Genomic DNA, 24,046 nt, shown 5'->3' with positions numbered 1-24,046 from the left:
ACTGATATTATTATTATTTTCATTTGTATTGATATTATTTTTATTTATATTTTTATTTTGAGCTTTATATAGAAGTAAATTCGTACACGCATCCCAAAATGATAAAAGGATGTAAAATGAGCATCCATATGCTTTTTTTAATTCATAACCGTGGATAATTGTATCACATGCAAATTTAAAAAGACGTATAATCATTACTATACTAAATACTCCTGCACTAGCTGATCTAAAAATTAAAAATTTACTCCATATTTTGTTCCATGCTGAATCAGCTAGTTTTTCTAAAGTGTTTGAATCAAATAAATTATAAATTGATTCACCTTGATTTGTTAAACGTAACCCATCCATTCCTCTTGCAATATTACTTAAAATGGCTGTTTTTTCTATTGGAGACATTATTCTATGTCTTAATTCATCTAAATCTTGTTCTGAATAGATTCCACTTGTAGCTAGAAATTTAGGTGAAGTATATTTCCATGTTGGTTTAGTTAAAGGTTGAATTTTATTTGGCGGTAAAATTTCAACTGGTTTTGGCGTAAATTTATACCATGATCCGTCTATGAAAAATAACGGAGGAAATAATGGATTACAGTCTATTTGAGTTCCTTTTTTCACTAAAATTCTCGTCTTAGGTGTTAAAAAGTAACTGTCATTTTGTAACAGGGTAAATTACCCTAAATCGATAAGTCGCCAGAGGTCGATAATTAGTCGACTCAGCACTGGCGCGCCCCGATCTTCGGGGTCTTCCGTTTAGTAATTAAGAAGGGGGTGGAATGGGTAAGTGCTCGGGAGTCGGAGAGTGATAAAATCAGAAGAAGTTTGATAGTCAGCCGCACCGGTCACTACTCAACGAAGCAGCAGGTAATTATTTTTTCACACGTGAATTTTCGGAACGCTGCGATGATTTTTTTTTTAAGATTGTCTTTCCAATCTTTTAGACCAGACTTTTAACATTGGTTCTGTTACAGGAAAAAAAAACTGAACTTAGAGTGAGGACAATTCCCCGGAGTGAGAAAAATCTAACAACCGGTACCTGGAGGACTCACCACGGTAGACAGACATCGTGGACGTAGTAAGACAATTATCCAGGTACATTATTTCATTCCGTGGGTGGAAGATAGACCGCGGTTTGTACTCGGTCTATCATTCCTCTTCCTTTCTTTTTTTTGATAAATAAATCGTAGAACATTTGCTAGTTTTTTGGATTTAGTGATTTTCATGGGGGCTTATACCCGAAAATCTCTCAATCGACCTTGCGGGAAAATTTAATAACTAAAAATTATCAATTAATTAATTAACATCCGAAAATTTCGTTAATTTTATTGTTGTAATTTTTATAACAATTAACTTAGAAAAATTGATTGATTTTTGTCATTGAAAAAAATCGATAAATTTTTATTCGTGGAATTTTGGTCAAGTGTCAATTTTTGTGTCGCATAAATTCCAATACCCAAGGTCAAGCAAGACTTGACTAGCGAATGTTCTAGCAAATAAAATTGACTATTTCGACTCGTGTCGAATTTTTATAATTGATAAAACAATCATAAAATTGTTGACAATATTTTATATTAAGAATTAATTACTAAGATTGTTATATTTAGAATTTATTATTGAAAATAAGATAGATCGGAAAATTATTAAGTATTAATTGATAAGAATACTATAGTAAGAATTTATTATTGAAAAACAATACCGATCGAAAAATATATTAAGAAAATTATTAATTGAGAATATTATAGAGTAGAAAATTATTAAGAAGGTTATATTAGGAATTTTTATCGAAATTATTATATTATAAAATTATTTTTAACAAGTATAAATTAAATAATTTTGGGGATTAAGTCCGTGAAGTAGTTAAATTGGAATTACTGAGATTGATAATTATCGGCGTAGATATTAAGTCCAAGAAATCAGTTAAGTGAGTTAGAATTGTCATAGTAAGGGTTTAATCAGAATTAATTAATTAAACTTGTGTTAATAATTTTGAACTTGATTGTAAAGAATTATATTGTGATTAATTTATTTAACAAAAGTTAATTCAAGGTATTAAGCCTCTCGTTCGAAATAATGACTTAGGAATTTTAAGCTGTTTTAATATTTTAAACCAAGAAAGATTAGCAATCGAAAATTGAAAGTTGGAGATTAGTTCAAAGCTATTTGGAAATTGATTGTTAATTGAAAATTGTCGTTTTATTAAGATACTAATGATTGAATAATTTAAATATATTGTAATTAAATTAAAATCATTTTTTCAAATTTAAAATTATAAAATTTAATTAAGCGAAGTGTGGGTTATGTGTGTGAAGAATTGTATGGGTTATGCGTGATAGAGAGTGTTAATAGTGTTAAGTGCGGTAGTCCTGTGGACTTAATTTTAAGTTATAAGTGTATAAAGTGAGTTCGTTTTGGTAGTCCGGTGGACTTGTAATTTTAAGCTTAGTTTTAGGTGAGGTGTGGGAGACCGTTCGTTAGAAAAAGCCCAGTAGTTTTAAGCAGGTGTGGGAGACCGTTCGTTCAAAAAAGCCCATTAGTTTTACGCAGGTGTGGGAGACCGTTCGTTAAGAAAAGCCCATTTAGTTTTACGCAGGTGTGGGAGACCGTTCGTTCAAAAAAGCCCGTCTAGTCATCGTATCGTCGTTGGGAGGTTCGTTTGTAAATATCGTTTAGTTCGCAGTTATTCTCCGCTTCGTTAGATTATAAGTGTGTGAGTGAGTGAAATTTGTTAACTAATTTTAAGCCAACTCTGTTAAGTTTTTTTTCCTTTTTATTGTTAATAAATATTGATCAATTTTGTTAATTAGATTTTTATTATTCAACAGCACCTTCCTCCACTCTCTCTACCCTAAGATAAGTTTTCTCAGCTCTGGACCGGTTCCAGGAACCGTGATTAATAATCCTGGTGGCGCCCTGATAATTTTTATTGTTGTTAGTTTTGTTTAGTTATTTATAAAATTGGTTAGGGGCTAACCTGAGCAGGTAAAACTGTTACAATTTCCTTTTTTCACTGGTAGTTCATTGTAACACTCATTCCTTGGGTAAACCGACACTTCTACTGGAATACATTTAACAATACTAATTGATTCACCTGATAGTATAGCTATATACCCTGGTCCTTTCATATAATTATACACGAACTCATCTGGTTTACTTGATGCTATTGATAATAAATTTTTTATAATATTACGTTCTAAATTACAACGATGAACTAATATATCATAATATAATTGTTTCATTTGTTTTTGTATAAATTTTTCAATATAAATAAACTTAGAATTAACATATGCAAATAAATCTAAATTTTCTACTGACATTTTATTTTTTATTAATAAATCATTATTTTCAGTTTCAAAAATAAATAATTTTGGATGTCCAGTTCTGATTATTTTATATCCACAAATCATTTCAATATTTGTGGCAGTTAAAGCAAAAGTTATTCCTCTTGATTCCAAGGAATATATAATTTGATTCGAATTTAAATTTTTTTCACTAGTCTTATTTACTTTTCCAGTATAAAGTACTCCAAAATTTTGAAAATCGCACATGTGATAAGGAATATAATCCCAAAAAGTGTATCCTCCCTCTACATCTAAACAAGATAAATCTGATAGTGTACATGTCATTGACGACTTCAAATAAATTTTATTAGCATCATATTTAATTTCCGCAAAATATTCTACTAATGTTATTTTTAAAATTCCTTGTACAATTACATTTTCCCAACTACCATAAATATCCGAATATCCCGCTTTTGTACATTTACCGTCATTTTCTATATTACCCGCTATAGTTGTGTAGTGTGTACTAGTATGATTAACTTTTAAACTTGTAATAAAGAAATTACCAAATCTGTATGACCCCGATTTGTGAATATCTAAACATCTTTCTTTTGAAATTTCTTGAATATATTCCATTTTACCATTAGCAACTACTGACATATGTGAATAAGCTCCGCAATAATAAATTGTACGATCTACTTCTATTTTACATTGAATTACTTTAGTAAATGAATATTCTTTTAATTGTAATAATTGAACAAATGGTTCAGATATGTTAATTTCTTGAGTTTGTATATCGCAATCCCCCACTTCTAATATTGAAATCGTAGTTGAATTTGATGAAGATTTTTCACAATCATACCCGATAATTCCAAAGACCGTTGACACCCATAATAAAATTAAAGTTACCACTATTGACCTATTAAAAATCATCTGTAAAAAGATAATTAATTAGAACTTTCTTCATTTTTATCATTAGTTGGCTTACGTGTTTTTTTAATTGGTGTTACTTCAGGATTTATAAATGAATATCTTAGTCTGTTCATTTGAACTATCTGTGTTCTTTTTTCTGTTTGAATCTTAACATTCCCTTTACCTAATACTTCTAAAATTTTGTGTGGACTAGAATATTGATCTTTTGTTTTACCCGGATTTGGACCACTTTGTAAAAATACATATTGTCCTACCTTTAATTTTTGAGGATTCCAATATTTGTCATAATATTTTTTTGATTTATGTTTTGAATCAACCAGATTTTGATAAGCAAGTAATCTAATACCATGTAGTCGCGTAATTAAATCAACTAAGTAGCCTTGCATAGTTGGTAACTGCTCATATTCCCTTATTGGTTCACTTGATGGTAATCTAGACTGTTGACCGAAAACAATTGCGTAAGGTGTATTTTTTATTGCTTCATGATAACTTGTATTATATGAAAATGTTGCTAATTCTATCCACTCATCCCATTCTTTATCAATTGATGTGTAATGTTTAAGATATTCATTTAATGTGCTATGCATTCTTTCAATAGATCCATTACTAGCTGGATGATAAGCTGTAGTTCTTAATTTTTTTATACCAAATCTTTTTGCAACACAGTTTAATATGGCACTTAAAAAGTTTCTACCCTGATCGGTAAGAATAATTTTTGGTGGACCAAAATAACAAATAAATTTTTTTATAAAAGCAGTCGCAATAGTTGTAGCTAAGGCATTTGGTAATGCTTCAGCAATACAGAATTTAGACAGTAAGTCTTGGATAGTTAAAATATATTCATTTCCCCTTTTCGTTTTTTGTTTTGCTCCAACAATATCCATTGATATTTTCCAAAAACAAGTTGCTGGGGTATCTGTAATTACCATTGGTTCTCTATGTTTGACACGAACTAATTTTTTTAATTGGCAATCTAAACATTGTTGTATCCTACGTTGAACATCATTTTTAAAATTTTCCCAGTAATAATTTTTCTTAATTCTATGATAAGTTTTCGTTACTCCTTTGTGACCCCCGATGGATGATTTATGCATTTCGTAAAAAATATTGTCTCTTTGATTTTCCTGTACATATATTATTGTACCTAAACAAATAATTACTTTAATTTCTGAATTGTCAAAAACATTTTTTAATTCTGTCATAATTTCACACCATGATAAATTTTCTATATTTTCACTTTTTGCTATACTAATACTTTTAATTTTTAGTTTTTCTAATAATTCTTTTAGATTTTTTATAGCTAATTTTATATTTTCAATTAAAACCGCAATTGATTCTTTTTCTTCATTTCTAATTGGCAAGGCAAAATAATATTTATTACGAATTTTTTTCTCAATTACTTGTCCTATATTTAAATTTTTTACTTTGGGTAATTTATCTAAATCTTTTAATTTTATAGCGCCTTTATCTAGAGGTTCACCATTCGTATCAATAAAGAAAACTAAGTTATCCTTTCTGAAATGAAAATAATCTTTTACATCTAAAATATTTTTTATTTTACCTACTTCAAAATTTTTCTCAATATTTTCATTACTATCATTTGATGAGCTATTTTCATTGATTTGTTTATTCATTAATTTTTCAATTTCTTCATCTGAACTCAAGGAACTACTTGTACTACTCTTACTTTGCCTAATTTCTATTTTTGTCTCTTTTTTTTTTTATTTTTCTTAACTTCATTTTTCTTTTGTTCTTTTTCATTTTCATTTACCGTAGTTACTTCAATATTTTGTTCAATGTTATTATTTGATATTTCTAGATTTTTCTTTTGTAATCTTGTTAAAGCCTTTATTTCTTCAATTTCTTCAATTGGATTTCTCGATAAAGCATCAGCTACATAATTTGTTTTCCCCGGTTTATAAATTACTTCAAAATCATATTCTTCTAATTTCAGTCGCCACTTTAATACGCGCATATTTACATCTTTTGCTTTTTGAAACCAAACTAACGGTTTATGGTCTGTGATAAGTGTAAATCTTCTCCCGTAAACATATGGTCTAAATGTTTTTACACTAAAAATGATAGCCAAAGCTTCTTTTTCATAAATAGCATATTTTAATTCAACGTCACGTAATACTCTTGAAGCAAACGCACATACTGTGTTTTTACCTACTTGACCTTGTGATAATACTCCTCCGATTGCATACCCGGAAGCGTCTGTTGTAATAATAAAAGGTTTAGTAAAGTCTGGCGAATTTAAAATTGGTGGTTCACATAATTTATTTCTTAATGTTTCAAATGCATTTTGAGCTTCTAGATTCCATTCAAATTTGACATCTTTTTGTAATAAATGAGTTAAAGGTTTGGCAATTTTCGCAAAATCCTTAATAAACCTTCTATAATAATTAGTGAAACCTAAAAATTGACGAACTTTTTTTGTGTTGTAGGAATTGGATATTTTTGAGCAGCTATTACTTTCATTGGATCTGGTCTCACTTGATTTTTACTAATTAAATGACCTAAATAACAAACCTCTTTTTTTAAAAATTTACATTTTTCTGGTTTTAATTTTAATTTTGCTTCTCTCAATCTTTGAAATACAATTTCTAGTCTTTTTATCATTTCAACTAAATTTTTTGCAAATATAATTATGTCGTCCATAAAGACATATAATGTTATTTCTATTAATCCTGCAAAAATATCTTCCATTAACGATTGAAAAGTTGCTGGTCCATTTGCTAAACCGAATACTAATCTTAAAAATTCAAAATGACCCATATTGGCTGAAAAAGCAGTTTTATGTTGATCCTTTTTTTTCATTGGAATTTGATGGAATCCTGCTGATAGATCTAATACAGTGAAATATTCAACTCCACCTAAACTATCAATAATATCAATTATATTTGGAAGTGGATATGCATTTTTTATCGTTTTTTCATTTAATACGCGATAATCTATTACCATTCTATATTGTTTACCTTCCCCTGATTCAGGATCACCTTTTTTTGGTACAATCCAGACAGGACTATTGTACGGGGATTTAGACTCTACAATAATGTTTTCTTTTAATAATTCCTTTGTTTGTTTATTAATTTCCTCTTTTAAAAATTGAGGAATTCTATAGTTTTTTGTATTTACTGGTCTTTCATCGGTTGTAACAATCTCATGTTCAACTCTATCTGTGGCTGGTAAAAATTCTCCTGGTAAATGAAACCTATCAGTATTGTTTTTTATTAATGTGTAAAGTGATTCTATTTCTATTTTATTTTATTAAATTTAATATTTTTATTACTGTTTCGAAACGTGATTCCATCTCATTTGTTGTCTCGTTACTTATTGTAGGCTGTTCATCTGAGTTTGATAAGTTTTGTGTTTCATTGGGTTCGTTTATAACTAATATGCGTTGAGTGTAAAGAATGTTGCCTTTATTGATGTCTTTGTGTGAATTGTTCTTCGAGTCTTTTTTTTTTTAATTTAATACTTGTATTGTTTTATTTGTTCTGTGTATGATGTGATTATTTTCATTTATATCTTTTTTTTATTTATTTGTTTATCTTCGGTTTCATCATCTGAATCATAATCAGTATCATTTTTATGGTTATCTAAATTTCCTAATCCTACAGCCATTATTTTATACATTTCTTCACAAAAATCAAAATCTACTTCATCTATTTCATCTAAATTATTTATTTCACTTTTTTCATTATTTTGTGTAATAAATGTTGTTTCTGGTATTGTATTAGTTGTATGAATAAAGTTTTTATCTTTATCGCAATTTGTTTTAAATTCGTCATTATCATGAAATGGATACTTTTTATTATTTATTTTAATTACATGATCTTTATAACAAATTTGTACTTTGGCTTCATCAAAGAAATTAGATCCTAATATTCCTGATTGTTTGATTGGAAAATCATCTGGAACTATTAAAAATTTTAATTCTAAACCTAGAAAATCTAATTCAACTTCACCTAATGCATCAACTGGAATTTCATTAATCCCTATTAATTTAATTGTTTTTGATTTATCTAATATTATATTTTGCGGGCAAAAACTTTTTTTTAAAATATTAGGACCACTGCCAGTATCTAACATTACTGATATACTTTCGGCGTTCGGATTTACACTCTTACCTATTAAAATTGAAGGGCTCTTATTATTTTTATTTAAATTAATTTGTTCAACTATAGTTTGAATTGGACGTTTTTTAAAACGATCATCTGCTGTCTTAGAGACAGAAGGATTATTTTGACTATTTTGTATTTTTTCATTATTAATTCGTTCCCAACAATTGTTAGTTTGATGACCCAATCTTTTGCAATAATTACACTTGTGTAATTCTTCTGGGCAATTTTTAAAGAAATGATTAGTACTACCACAATTAGAACATTTTCGAGAAATTTTATTGCTTAAAATTTCATTTTTAGATCTACAATTTTTAGCGTTATGTCCTATCCTACCACAAATTTGACATTTTTCTTTATTTTGATTTTTAAGAGAATTTAATAATTGGTAACATTTATCGGCAGTGTGACCTATCATATCACAATATTGGCATTTTTCTTTTTTTTTCTGCTCTTCTTGAGGCTTAAGTAAGTCAGAACAATTGTTCGCAGTATGACCTGGATTATCGCAAATTTGACAAATTAAAGTAGCATTAAAATTTGATTCATTTCTAAATTTTTGTTTTTCTTTAATAATTTTATTAATGCTATTACTATCACTATTACCAGAACCGTATTGGTATGTTTGTTGATTCTCTTCACACAAGAATACCGACTTATCATTATTTTTCTTTTTAAAATTTTCCGATTCATATAATTCTTTTCTGAATTTTATTTTTTGTTCGATTTTAATAGCTTAATTAATTAATTCTTGGAATGTATTATTATTATTGATAATTTTATGTTCTATTTCTGGATTAATACCATTTAAAAAACTCTCTATCGCTCTTTTTTCAACTTCCTCTGCATAGGCATCATTTTGCTCTTCATTGTTAATAGTTCTCTTATTATTTTCTACTAATTGGGTAGCAATATCGCAAATGCGATTAGAATATATCAAAATAGATTCTGTTTCTTTTTGAAAAACTCCACCTAATTCTCCTAATAATTGCATTTCAGTTTTGTTAGGAGCGGCTTTATTTCTCATAAAATCATAGAAGGCTTGTTTATTTGCAAATTTTTCATGATTAATTGATTTTCGCAAATCACCACAAATTTTTTTACGCAATAATTTAACTAAATTCGGTTCAGCTTCTCTAGGAAGAGAATCAAAAGCTTCATTACAGGATCTAAAAAATTCAGTTAAAGTCATATTTTCTCCGTCATATTCTGGAATAAAATCTAAAGTGTCACGCAAGGAAATATTTTGATTTGATGGAAGTGCCATATTTACTGGTTGTTCAATTACAATATTATTATTACCATTATTATTGTTATTGTTATCGTTATGTGTATTAGTAATTTGTTCTTGTAAGTGATTAGATCCTTTATTTTGTGTGTATCTTATGTTGTCAATATCCTTTTCTTGATTATCTATAACTTCATTATTAATAATTTCATTTTCCGAAATGATGTCGTCATTATGTAGTATATCTTCCTGCTCCTCATTAATTGTATGTTGGTTTATTTCACTTAATGTTTGAGAATGTGTTGAGTGATTTGTATTGTCAGTTAATTGATTTGTACTGTGTAATTTAGTATTTTGTGCAAAGCTTGAATAATTAAGTAAACTCGAATCATCTTTAAGAGATCGTCTAGCACATGGTTTATAAGGATTTTCAAAAGATAATTTTTTATTTTCATTTTCATTTTCCAGATTAATATCGATTTTATTATCCTTAGAAAATTGACGAGTAACTATTCTATTGAACATAAAATCTCATTGTTTATTATTATTATTATTATTATTATTATTATTATTATTATCTAGAAAAATTTATGTAAAAAAAAAATTTTAAAAAGAGAAAAGTTACAGCACTCTTATAAAATCCCGACTGAGCCCCCATAAATTTTCTATGTTACGTCAAAACATAGTACTTAAATTGTATAATTACCTTGCTCCCTTTTAGCCTTCACCTAGTGAAATAACTGGGATGGAGCTATAAGAGTGACTGTTAAATATAATATTTTATTTAATTTCAAGTTAATTAATGAAATTTTTCGATTATGAAATATATGTATAAACAACTATTTTAAGTAAAGCCAAATTTATTTAACAATGAAAAGAAATAATTTACAAATTTAATATTTCCTTATAAATTTAATACTAACAATCTCATTTAATTATGAATTCGAGTTCCATAATTTTACAAGTTATTAATTTGAAATTAATACTTAAATAATTAATAATTTAGAAATTACCTTGTTAAATTTAGTTGAATTCTTAGAAGAATTTCTAATTTCTCATTTGAACTCGAAGAATATTAATATATTATAATAATTATTTATTTTAATTTTTCACTCATTGTAAATATAAAAATTCTTATTAAGTTATGAATTTATTAAGTTACGATGATAATAATTCATGATTAAAAATTAGTAATTAATTTTATTAAATCTCAATAATAATTTATTTAATTTAATTAATTCTTTGATTATATTAATTTAATATTTCAATTATAATTATTTTCAATTTGTATTATTAATCTTTTATTATATTTTATTCATTGATCTAGACTGATTAAGTACCTTTTAAAAACTGACTATTTTAAAATCGTAAAACTGTTACCAAGTAACTTCCCCTCCAATTAATAATTATTTAATTGTGATTGGACAATAACCAATCAATAATTATTTCTTTAATTATATTTATATATATAAATTCTTTTCTTACGGCCTATAGTCCATATTAACATTGATATTAAGTTACAACTCAATATATTGATTATTTCATTTCTGGATATTTTTTTATTTATTTATTTAAAAACCCCTTTCTTTTAATAAAAGAACTTTTAATATTTTTATCGCATATACACGATCGATGGTGTATATTTTTAAATGATTTAATTTATATTTAAAACATTATTATTTAATGCGCAAATCAGATGCTGACACTAATATTAAAATTAAATTGAATATTAGTCACTACGTGACGTCACACAACGGTAACGATGGTAACAGTAACGATGGCAACGGTAACGATGGTGACGGTAACTTCATGATCATTTCAATCCATATTAGCTATTTCTGTTATCAATGATTTAGCAATTCTTTCTTAAAAAAAGTATGATTATAAATTCCTACTATCCCAACAATCAATCGATGAAAATTTATGTATTTGCCTAACATTGTGTAGAATAATACTGTTGAATAATAATTGTATAGAATATTAATATTTAGTAATTTTCTATTTTTATTCTAATCATTCCTCTGAATTTAGTTTACAACCGAATTTATTATTACAATTCATTCATTTTAACAGTTGTTTTAGCAACGGTAACCATTGCAACTGTGACCATGGCAACGGTAACCATGGGAACGGTAACCATGGCAACGGTATCCATGGCAACTAACATGATTTTATTATTCCGGCGACCATTTATTTCATTTTGTCAATAAATTAGAATTAATACTAAGATTTCGGCGAATTATTAGTACCCGGACGATCGCTCCTAGTTCCTCTTTAATTTAGGTTGCACCTTTTACCCGCCACCCCGACGAAGAGTTTCGGTCCGAGTAAGCCGAACACGACGTGAGTGGAGCCTAGCTCCTGGCGTCCAACAATAATCCAGCAGGTAGGCCAAATTTATTTATCTCGGACTTCGGCCTCGCTAACGCACGAGGTCGAAAAACCCGTTATAATATATATATATATATATATATATATATATATATATATATATATATATATATATATATATATATATATATAAGGAAATACCACTGCCTCATCACCAGATCTCCGCAACTATTAGACCAATTCATTGAAAATTTGGCATAGGTACACCATTTTCACTGTAGACAAGAGATAGGAAGGGATTTTGTGCAATTTCTAGCCAAAATGGATTTTTTGATAACCATCACGTATGTTACCCCCTCCCCTCCTTCTCATTTTTCCCCTCCCCTCCCGTGCCTTTTTTCCTATTTCCTATCTCTCTCTCTTTTTTTAAGGGGGATAAAATATCATTTCGATTCTCCACTCTAAGAAACCATTAGTGGCACCTATCAATTATAGAACTCAACCCCATCTCACCTTCCTCCACAACTACCCACGCTAATCAACCGTTGCCATGGTTACTGTTACCATGGTTACTGGTACCATGGTTACTGTTACCATGGTTACCGTTGCCATGGTCCCCGTTACTATGGTTACCATTATCATGGTAACCGTTGCTATAATAACTGTTAAAATGAATAAATTGTAATAACAAATTCAGTTGTTGATTAAATTCAGAGGAATTATTAGAATAAAAGTAGGAAGTTCTTAAATACTAATCTATATACATATAAGCGATATACCACTGACTCATCAACAGATATCCGAAACTATTGGACCGATTTATTTAAAATTTGGCATAGGTACTCCTTTTTCACCGTAGACGAGAGATAAGAAGGGATTTTACGCAATTTCTCGCCAAAAGGAATTGTTCGATAACCATCACTTATGCTACCCCCTTCCCTCCTTCTCATTCTTCCTCCCGTGCCCTATCTCCCGTGCTTTCTTCCCGCTTCCCTATCTCTCTCTCTCTCTCTCTATGGAGGGGGGGGATATAATTTTGATTCTCCAATCTCAGAAGCCATCAGTGGCACCTATCAATTAGAGATCTCAACCTCACCTTACTCTCCCCCACAACCACCCACGCAATTCAACCGTTGCCATGGTGACCGTTGCTATGGTTACCGTTACTATAGTCTAAAAAAGTAACATTATAAAAAAAATTAGAAAAACGGTTGGCCCTAAAGGCCATCCCGGCAACTTCCTGCGAATTTTATATTCAAGCGCTCAAAATTGTACTTACTCCTAGCTCAAAAATCTGGAAAAAGTTTACTATAATACTATTTCTTAAATTTAAAAACCGTAAGAGTCTCTGAGTTTTAATCGGTCGATAAAGATTAACATTAATAGTGTGTCCAGCGAAGCGAGCGGGTGGCTGCTAGTATATATATATATATATATATATATATATATATATATATATATATATATATATATATATATGTATATATATATATATATATATATATATATATATATATATATATATATATATATGTATGTGTGTGTGTGTGTTTGTAAACCTCTCATAACTTTTGAATGGCTCTACCGATTTGATCGCAATTGATGCTATTCAAAAAGGTTTTACCAAACATAGATTTGAAACACAATTTGAACCGATTCGGACCGGTAGATTTTGAGAAATCTTAAAAAAAACTCCGAAAAAAAATTTTCGAACGCGGTTTTTTTGGGATAACTGTTAAAAGGCTCTATTGATCGATTTCAAGAACTAATCAGCTGTTAACATCAAAAACTCACGTCGATCGCCGCTGGTCAGGTCAAAATCGATTCATTCATTAGTGAATTATCGTTGACGAAAGAAAACCGAAAAAAGTTTTTTTTTTCGCAATTACTCTGAAATTCCTAGTTTGATCAATTCAAACTTAAAAATTCTTCATTAGGCTTGAAAAATTGCGTCGAATGCTTCTAACCGCGTAAAAATCGGATTATTCATTCAAAAGTTATTGTGGTTCGAAAAATAAAAAAATAGTGTTCGATGACACGACTATTAGATTTTTGAGCTCGAAGTGCTTAAAATAACACAGGAATTGCATTTTTGAGCTCGAAGAGCTCAGAAATATCATAAGTGCAATTTTTAGCGCCCAGGTATGAAATTAGGGGGAAGTTGCGGGGATGGCCTTCGGAGTCAACCGTTTTCCTAATTTTTTTAGGAAACTTCCTCTTTATCTGCATACCTAACTCGAGGTGTTTGAGACTGAGACAAATAACTAACAGACGTACGGTAGAATAAAATTTTTGTTAAATACAAAAATTTTATAACTTTCAAAACATCTGCAAAACAACTGTACAAGAAAATCCTCTCACGCTCTTAAATTTATGATTTAACAAACATTTTCCTGTTTTTAAAAATATTTTATTTTATTTATTTTAGTATGTACAAAATTTAAGAAAATACTTTACGTTAATCGTTTACTTTCTCTCTTTTGTATGTAAGTAGATGTCTATTACTTCATATTTGAAACCCTCATAAAAATTATTTATGACCTCAGTAAAGAGCATGAAGTAAAATAAGTCCCACGCTAGCTGACCCTTTTGGGCCACTAACGCTATCTCACTCTGTCAAAGCATGTTTCTCTATCTAAATTTGTCACCTCTACTATCTACATATAGACAACACCCTTTAAAACGCCTGCAACTTTTCTTAACCAATCAAGAAACGTAAAAACATCTCTTTTTAAAAACAGTGACTTAGACAGTAAGAAAAGGAACTTAAACTTTGACAAAATTACAACCAGTGTACCGATAACCGTAAAACAGTATACATACAAACAAAACGTCTCCGCGAACGTCTTGCTCCCAAATCTTTAAATTCAATTTCACTATTTTATGTAATAAATTTGTATTAGTTAATTTTCGTTTATTCTTTCTAAATAAAGAGATAAAATTAATACATTTGTTAATTTTTAAATTGAAATGAACTAAAATAACGTCAACACAAATAAATAACCCCCTAACAAATTGTCGTAAGAATTTCTCGGCGATACGACGCGCTTGAAGTAGTGCTTTACTCCCGACTCGTTAATTTCAAACAACTTTGTGATCTCTAAATGCCTTTATTGCAACAATACTGCACTTATGCAATAATATAAATAGGTTTAAATCAAGGAAAAACGTTAATTAATCCATTTTATATATTCAAAAAATCATCTTATTTTGCTACTTTGAAAAAAAAAAAAAAAAAAAAAAAAAACTTTTCGAAAGAAATTTTACACTAATGATAATTTTCAAAATTTGATAATTCCTGACTGTTACGTTCTCAAAATTTGAGATATTTAATTTTGATTATTCTTCAGTCTTAGCCGTGTTAGGTAGTCGATAGACTTCAAGTGGGTTTTGTCACTAGACCCTTTCTCAAAATTATAAGAGCTTTAGGAATGGTTTTAACAGTAATGAATTAACACCCAGAGTTAATAACTGATTAACTATATTTTCAACTTTAAAACTGGGTGGAGTCAGTTCATTTCCGGACATAAGTCCGGGGCCGAAGGTGTTTATCAGCTGACTTAATCATGCTAACTGCTCTGGATTTGCATCCAGAGTACAAAGAATTATAAAAATTAATAAAATTGACAACGTTGCATCTCAGGTTACCCTAGAAAAGTTGTTGGAGTCCAGCTCTTACGATGTTTAGGCTTAAGCCCGACGACTCTCTTATAACAAGCGATTTCCGTTACTTCGCTCATGATGAATTTTATTCATCACCAATGAAGCAGTTAAAATTTTTGAATTAAAAATTTAATCAAATATTACAAATTTAACGGGAACGTAACACCGACCAAATTGATGTATGGAGACCGAACTTTTTTTTATAAGTTTCAAAATTCAATGAACTGGTGCCGAATATTATGTCAGTAGCCTAGTTTATATAGATTCTTTAATTATTAAAATTTACTATGATGCACCCGTTCAAAAACAAAAACAAATTCTTATTTCTCATATGAAAACTGTATCACTACTTAATCAAGCTAGATTTTCTTACATCGGAACTGATAAAACTTTTTTAAAAAGGAACCATGTTTTTTTCATTAACAAATTCATATCGTGTAAAGTATTGGTTGTAGAAATAAAATAACTAACTCGTTGACGAACATTTAAAAAAAAAAATCGACTCTATAGGAATATCTACAATGTTAAACAGCAATAAGCGGCTATTTTCTTGCAGGTCAAGAGGATTAATTGGCATCTGGCAATATGCCATTAATAGCACCAATCTATGCACTAAACACAGTTTATACTGTAATCATTAAAATGTTTCTAAGTACTATACGAAACCTTTTCTTGTTTGACGTTGAACTGCAAAAATTGTAGCAGAAACTGGTATTCTTCCTTTGTCTTTTGTAATATTGTCTTTATTAACACTTAACTTTCTTGCCCACGGAGCAATATTATGTCGATGTATTTCTCTCAAATCTTGAATTTCATGTAAGGTTTCCATATTCATGATTGCCTAATGAAAAAAAATATTATTAATTATTACTAAATCATTACATTCGAATGACTATATACTAATGTTAGACAATAGTGATTTTTAACTTCCCGCTGAGAAAATTAAAAATGTTCAAAAATCGGTAAGTTATTGGTTTTACTCCGTTTTTCGAAAATCAAGTTTTCATCAGATCTCGACATTTCAAACTTCTAGAAAGCTTTCCTCACTCTTCCCGCGGTAATATGTATGCATATATATATATATATATATATATATATATATATATATATATATATATATATATATATATATGTCGGAGATAATATCGAGCTGGGTTTTCCCAGAGATTGGAAATTCCCAATATTTTAGTTTGTCTGTTAATTTTAAGCAAAATCGTAAAGCATAGAATATTTAGATATTATTTATGATTTAAGCTAGTTATATTTTTATGGTTATAACGATGGGCTTAAGTCCGGAGTGACAATGGTCACCAAACGTAGCCGAGGTCACAGGATAGAAGTAAAAAGTATATAGTTAGAAATATCGACAGACAATGAGGGCTGTCGAAATAATTTTTGAGTGAATAAGTACTTAGGGTACTTGGGAGAGTAGTTCTCGTTGAGCATTGATCAAGTAAGGATCGCATACATCCTGCTGACCCCGGATTCGTTCTCGGTCTTATTCCCAAAACGTCTTTAACTGTTATATCAATCGCAGTAGAATATTTGTATTTAAATTTATTATTTGTACGAGTTAGTGTACGTTATATTTTAAATCAAAGTCTTTATTATATTTGATTATTGTAAAAATAAATAAAGATGGCTGATAATGATCCAAAGGACCCTAACGATGCCCGAACCACTCTTCCTCCGACATATATATATATATATATATATATATATATATATATATATATATATATATATATATATATATATATTAGGGTGTGCCAAAATTCAATTTCCGTGAAGAACCTTTTGAAATTGGAATTTTGAGTTCCACTTTTAGCTGGAGCTGTATTAAGGCATTTCCCAAGATATTTTGGAGTGAGACGATTTATTTGATTTTCATAGAATTTTTAACAGAAGATTTAGTTGAGAACTTCCGGCCAAAATTCCGGCCGGAATCATGATTGGCATCGAATAATTTTTGGCACTTCTCAATTATTGAGGGTACAACAGGTCTCCTGAAATTTTTTGTACAAAATGGATCCATTCAATGAAATTGTTTATCTATTTAATTTTTAACTTCCCGCTAATAAAATCAAAGATTTTCAAAAATCGGGAAGTTATTGTTTTCACTCCGTTTTGCCAAAATCGAGATTTCATCAGATCTCGACGTTTTAAGGTCTCAGGAAGCTTCCCTGACTACTCCCGCTGTCTGTGCGCGCGCGCGCGCGCGCGTCGTGTGCGTGTGTGTGTGTGTGTGTGTGTGTGTGTGTGTGTGTGTGTGTGTGTGTGTGTGTGTGTGTGAGGATGCGAACCTCTCATAACTTTTGAACGGCTTGACCGATTCTATCGCGGTTGACGCCAATCGAAAGGGCTTGACTAAACTTAAAGATTGAATATAGTTTAGAATAATATGAACCGGTAGATTTTGAGAAATTTGGAAAAATCTAAAAAAAAATAGGAAAAAAAATTTTTTTGGAAGTGGTTTTTTTGAAATAACTTTTAAACGGCTCTACTGATCGATTCCAACAACTAATCAGCTCTCAATCTTGAAAAACCACGTCGATCGCCGCCAATCCGGTCAAAATCGGTTGATTCGTTCCAGAGATATCGTGAACGAAAAAAAAACCATAAAAAGTGTTGTTTTGGAGTTACTCCGTAATTTCTAGTTTAATCAATTAAGACTTAGAAATTCTTTATGGAGCTAAAAAAACTGCGTAGAATGCTGCGAACCGCCTAAAAATCGGTTCATTCATTTAAAAGTTATTGCGGTTTGAAAATTCCGAAAATAGTGTTCCATGAAACTTCTGTCAAATTTTGGAGCTCAAAGAGCGCAACAGCACAGAAAAGGTATCTTTTTGAGCTCGAAAAGCTCAAAAAAAACGGCCATGTATTAATAGAATTAGCGGGAAGTTGCAGAGAGGGCCTTAAGGGTCAACCGTTTTCCTAATTTTTTGTTATTGTTAATAAACATTGGCCATATTGTTAATTAAATTTTTATTATTCAACAGCGCCTTTCTCCATTCTCTCTAACCTGTGATAAATTTCCTCTGCTCTGAACCGATTCCAGAAACTGGTCCAGCAATTATAAACCTGGTGGCGCCCCAATAATTATATTAGTTTGTTGTTAATAAACACAAAAGACTCTTATTTTTCATTCATTTGTTTTTAATACGATTTTCTCTTGTTTTTATTACATAACCTTAATATTTAATTGATTTAACGTCATTTCAAGAAATCTGGAAAAGAGTTGACCCTAAAGGCCATCACTGCAACTTCCCGCTAATTCCATATCTAAGCGCTTAAAATTGTACTTATGACTTTTTTGAGCTCTTTGAGCTTGTAAATAAAATTTATATGTTATTTCGAGTCCTCCAAGCTCAAAGAGTTAGCTGTTCTAAGCTTTTGAGCTCTTCGGTCTCAAAAGTCTGAGAGACGTTTAATAAATCAGCATTTTTTGAACTTTCAAACTAGAATAACTTCTGAATGAATGAACCGATTTTCACGTAGTTAACACCATTCTACTTAATTTTTTGAATTCTACAATCTACTTTTAAACGCAAACTAATCAAATCGAAAATCTAAGGAAAATTTGAGAAATGCACTTTTTCCTAATTTTATCGACAACGATAACTCACGAACCAATCAACCGATTTTCACGTTCTTGGTAGCGATCTACGTGGTTTGGTGGGCTCTAATAATTGTTTTATTCCATCGAAAACAATCCAAAAAGAAATCTCGAAGTTATGTAAAAAAAACACTTTTTTTTAATTTTCCAACAACGATTTCTCTTGAACAAATTAACCGATTTTTACGCGGTTTGCAGCAATATATGCAGTATTTTAAATATTATAAACAGTATGTTAACATCAATTGATCAGATAATAAATTTTAGAGTTTTTCTTGAAAAATTCAATTTTTTCGATTTCTTTCGTTCACGATATTTCCCAAAAGAATGAAACGATGTTGAAACGGTTGGCGGTAGTCGACGTCGTTTTTAAAGGTTGAGAGCTGACTAGTTTTTGAAATCGATCGGTAAAGCCGTTTAAAAGTTATTCCAAAAAAACCACTATAAAAAAAATTAGTAATACGGTTCACCCTAAACGTAATCCCTGCAACTTCCCGCTAATTCCATACCTGAGCGCTTAAAATTGAACTTATAATATTTTTGAGATTTTTGAGCTCAGAATACAATTTATGTGATATTTTGAGCTCACTGAGTTCGAAGAGATGATATTTTGATGCATTTGAAATCACCTAGCTCAAAAGTCTGATAGAAGTTTCATAGAACTCTATTTTTGGAATTTTCAAATCACAATAACTTTTGAATAGATCAACCGATTTTTACGTGGTTGGCGGCATTCGACGCAGCTTTATTATCCTCATAAGTAATTTCCAGGTTTTAATTGATCAAACCGGAAATTTCAGAGTAATCCAGAATACCACTTTTTTCGGTTTTCTTTCGCTCACGATAACTCACGAACGAATCAACTGATTTTGACTGGACTGGCGGCGTTCGGAGCAGTTTTTTGATGTTAAGAGCTGATTAGTTTTTGAAATTGATCGGTAAAGCCGTTTAAAAGTTATTCCAAGAAAACCACTTTTCGAAAAACTTTTTTTTGTAATTTTTTGCAATTTTTCAAAATCTACCGGTCTGAATCAGTTCAAATCTTCAGAAAATCTAAGTTTAGTTACGCCGTTTTGAATGGCGCCAATCGCGATCAAATCGGCCAAGCCGTTCAAAAGTTATAAAAGGGTTACACACACACACACACACACACACACACACACCGTGTCGGGCTTGCTGGGTCCCGCATCGGGTGCCTCCCCAGGTGGCGGATAGGGGAATACTCGTCATACCTGCGCGCCAGATACGTCGGGTACCGAGGAAATAAAATACTCGGGGTGGACCAAAACCTAGCAAAAAGATGATATGAAATGTCAGAAAACATTCAAACATCGTCTACGGTGCAGAAGGGGGATACTTCAGATACGCGAAGGAAGGCGTACAAGCGGGTTTGAACTCATCGTTATCAAGCGACCGTTTGAAGTGGATCCCATGGCTCTGCCGTCTAGCAATGCTAGCAATGCTACAGGGAGTACTGAAACAGCCCAGATGGAAGTAGACGCACAGCAAACAGGCGTTCCTCCAAGAAGTGGAAGAGCTGTTGCTCCCGTCAACACTAACACGTATCGAGGGAGGATCAACTCTCTACCGACTATCACCGGCCAACAATCGCCAATGGAACGGCTCGGCAGCAAGATCGAAGAGTTGACTGAGTTCACAAAGGACAAGAGGAATCTCCATCATGAACTCAGAAAATCAGTAGTGTCCATTGCCATGGCATATAAGTTGGCCAACAAACCAGCATCGATGTCGGCGACAACCACGCAAACATCTCCAGAGGCGACCACCAAACCACAACTGTTTTTGGTCACTCCTGAGAAATCACAGCAAGAAAAAGAGAACAAAAAGAAGAGGCCGCTGTTGACACCCAGCCCTTCCTCTGAAATCGACAAACCAGCACAGAAAAAGACAACCCGAGATAATGCCTGGATCAAGGTGACACGGCAAAAGAAAAAGAAGGAAAGAGAACAGGAGCCAGGGGCAAAAACTACTGAAGCCCAAAACCAGCCAAGTAAGGGTGGCTCAAAAAAATCGAGAAGGAAAAAGACAAGAAGAAAGACTGTGCTTGTCCAACCAGCTGAAGGGCGAACGTACGCCGATCTCCTCAAGGAAATCAAGGCCAAGGTTTGCCCGACAGAGACTGGAGTAGACATAAGGTCTATTAAAAGGACGAGGCACGGAGGCGTTCTCCTTGAAATGGCTCGAAAGACCGAGGACAGCAAGGCTTTCACCGATGCAGTAAGGTCAGCCACTGCAATCATCTGCACGGTCAAAATGCTAACACCAACAACAACGATTGAGATCCTCGACTTGGATGAAATCTCTACCGAGAGCGAAGTCCGCGAAGCACTTCAACGTGAATTCAAAGACAGCCCAGAAATCAAACGGGTGAATTTGACAAAACCCACACCACGAGGTAATCGGGCATCCTTCTGCGAGATCGACAAAGCCAATGCGACTAAAGCCCTCAACAAGGCCCGTATAAAGATTGGCTGGGTTAACTGCCGCATACGCCCAGTTGCGAAAGTAACCCGATGCTTTAAATGCCTAGGGTTTGGTCACCGAACAGAGAATTGTACGGGCCCTGACAGAAGCAAATGCTGCTATAAATGTGGCGGAGATAACCACAAATCTACAAACTGCGTAGAAAAGCCAAAGTGCTTCCTCTGTACGGCAGACAAAGACGCTCAGGATGGCTTAGGTCATATAGCCGGTTCCGGAGCGTGTAAGGCATTTCGCACCGCACTTGCTGCAGCCACGAAAGAACAAAAATGACGCGCTTATTACAGGGTGACCTGAATAGGTGCGCCTTAGCGCAAAATCTTCTGCGCCAGCGTATCTTTGAAGAGAAGATCGACATCTGCCTTATCTGCGAGCAATATTTAAATATTCATGGTAATACATGGTTCGCCGATAAATCTGGCACAGCAGCAATCTGGATCATAAACTCAAAAAAGGTCACCGTGAACGACAGCGGAGGCGGAGAAGGCTTCGTCTGGATCAAAACCCCCAAGACCTACTTTGTAAGCGTCTGCCTTTCACCCAATGAAGGGGTTAGTGTGTTTCATATATATTGTGACATTGGAAATTTTTCCCATCTATATTTCATTTATAGAGATTATTTTTTTTGAGTATTATTTAGTCTAGAGTGTTGGCCAAGCTGATGGAATGCTGAGATTCGACGCGCCTGTGTCGCCCCAAGTGGTTTCCGATCAGAATGCAAAGTTCGAGGTAAAAATTAAGTCGAACCGCGCCAAATAAATTATAACAAGTATGGATGGATGCGTCCGACAATTTACGATGTATTTAAGAGAGTGTAAGAGAGAGAGAGAGCGAATGAGAAAAGCGACCGAGCGAACCCGCAGTTCAGTTCGCCATCAACGACCAGGGAGACATCTGGGAGTGACAACGATCAACGAGGGAAACCCGGAATCGGAATCTACGAATGACAGAACGTTGAAACAACGGAAGCACATCGAGGCTCCACCTGAACACCGAATGGAGGACTAAAGTGGGAATCGACCAACCATCGACCATGGAAATTTATCCGACAACGGCTGATTGGACGCGCAGCTTCTTAGCTGCGCTAGAGAAAAACCACATGTTGCTGGAAAACGAAAGAGAAAGAATTTCAATTCTGATCTGGATTCGAGCCTAACCACTCAAAGCGAGCACATCTCAGCACATTGCTGACTACTTTTCTATAATTAATCTCATTAATTAATTGATAAAATAACATAGATTGACCTCATTAGGTCAACAGTAAAATATTCCTATTACAAACCAGGCCAAATCAGTATACTTAAATAAAAATTTGTGTTTTTAAATACTTTTTAAGGCTGAGGCTTCGGCCCCATGCCCGGAAATAAAACTAACCTCTCTTCATCTATCTCACAGCTGCGCACAGATACTCAAAACATAAATTCTAACTCTAATCCTAATATCAACATGAACAACAAGCTGTCAACTGAAAATTATGAACAAGAAAAAGCAATCGAAAGTGAACAAGCGGTCTAAAACCTTTTAGACACGATGAACACAAACGGAAACGACCAAATTACGTATTACAACTTCACTTATGATGAGTCTATGGATATAGGCAATACAATTGAGATCCAAATACAACCATCTCTCCACACAAATACTAACAACGAAATTAACTACAAAAGACAAAGAGAAAATACTAAATACGACCATAACCCAAAAAAGAAAAGCCTCTCACCACCTCTAGCTCAAGCTACTTTTCCAACAGACAACATCTACTTGGAAGATAACAAAGGACCGTAAGAATTAATAATTGAAGAAGATCCAGACAGCACAATACGAGCTCCTACTCACTACCTATCTCTATGTAAAACTATCACAGAAATTCTCAAAAAAAATAATGAAATAAAAAATCTTAAAAACACTCGACAAGCTGGTAAAAAAGTCGCCATCACTCTTCACATGAAAAACGCTGCAAACAACTTAAAAAATCATCCAGACTTCAACAACAGAGGTCTCATTGCCTATATTCCAACTCACAGAATGGTATGCCACAGAATAATTAAAGATATTCCCCTAGATTTTCCAATGGAAGACCTAAAAGAAGGACTAAACTCAATAGTCGAAGTCATCTCTTTAACTAGATGTCAAAGAGCTGTACTAGAGAATCAGGAAAAGAAATATGTTCTTTCTAAATCCGTCAAAATAATCTTTGCAAGACAAATTCGTCCAAACAAAGTAAGTATTGTCAATGCTATACATAAAGTCTATATATACACCTCTCCAGTCAAAAGATGTACAAACTGCCTACGTTTCAACCATTCATCCAAAGAATGTAAAGATTCACCCAACTGTAATCATTGTGGTAACTCACGTGAAAATCATCCTGATC

General features: G+C 32.0%; 1 protein-coding gene and 1 long non-coding RNA gene across 3 annotated transcripts in view; one reads left to right on the top strand and one right to left on the bottom strand.

Moving 5' to 3' along the window:
- The window catches only part of LOC141535524 (uncharacterized), a 227,502-nt gene that overhangs the window by 51,557 nt on the left and 151,899 nt on the right, over positions 1-24,046 (bottom strand). For both annotated transcript variants that reach the window (XM_074255488.1, XM_074255489.1), the window contains one exon: positions 16,221-16,395. In XM_074255488.1, coding sequence (XP_074111589.1) covers positions 16,221-16,395 — 175 coding nt within the window. The remainder of the gene's footprint in view (positions 1-16,220; positions 16,396-24,046) is intronic.
- LOC141535525 (uncharacterized) lies at positions 826-2,797 on the top strand. The gene is made up of 2 exons (XR_012480602.1): positions 826-861; positions 969-2,797. It is a non-coding gene; the product is annotated as an uncharacterized LOC141535525 (long non-coding RNA).

The sequence above is a fragment of the Cotesia typhae genome, unplaced genomic scaffold (genome assembly GCF_013202065.1).
Source record: "Cotesia typhae breed Kobodo isofemale line unplaced genomic scaffold, CoteBio_Ctyphae scaffold_13, whole genome shotgun sequence".
NCBI lineage: Eukaryota > Metazoa > Arthropoda > Insecta > Hymenoptera > Braconidae > Cotesia > Cotesia typhae.
This window is presented reverse-complemented; position numbering and strand designations above follow the sequence as displayed.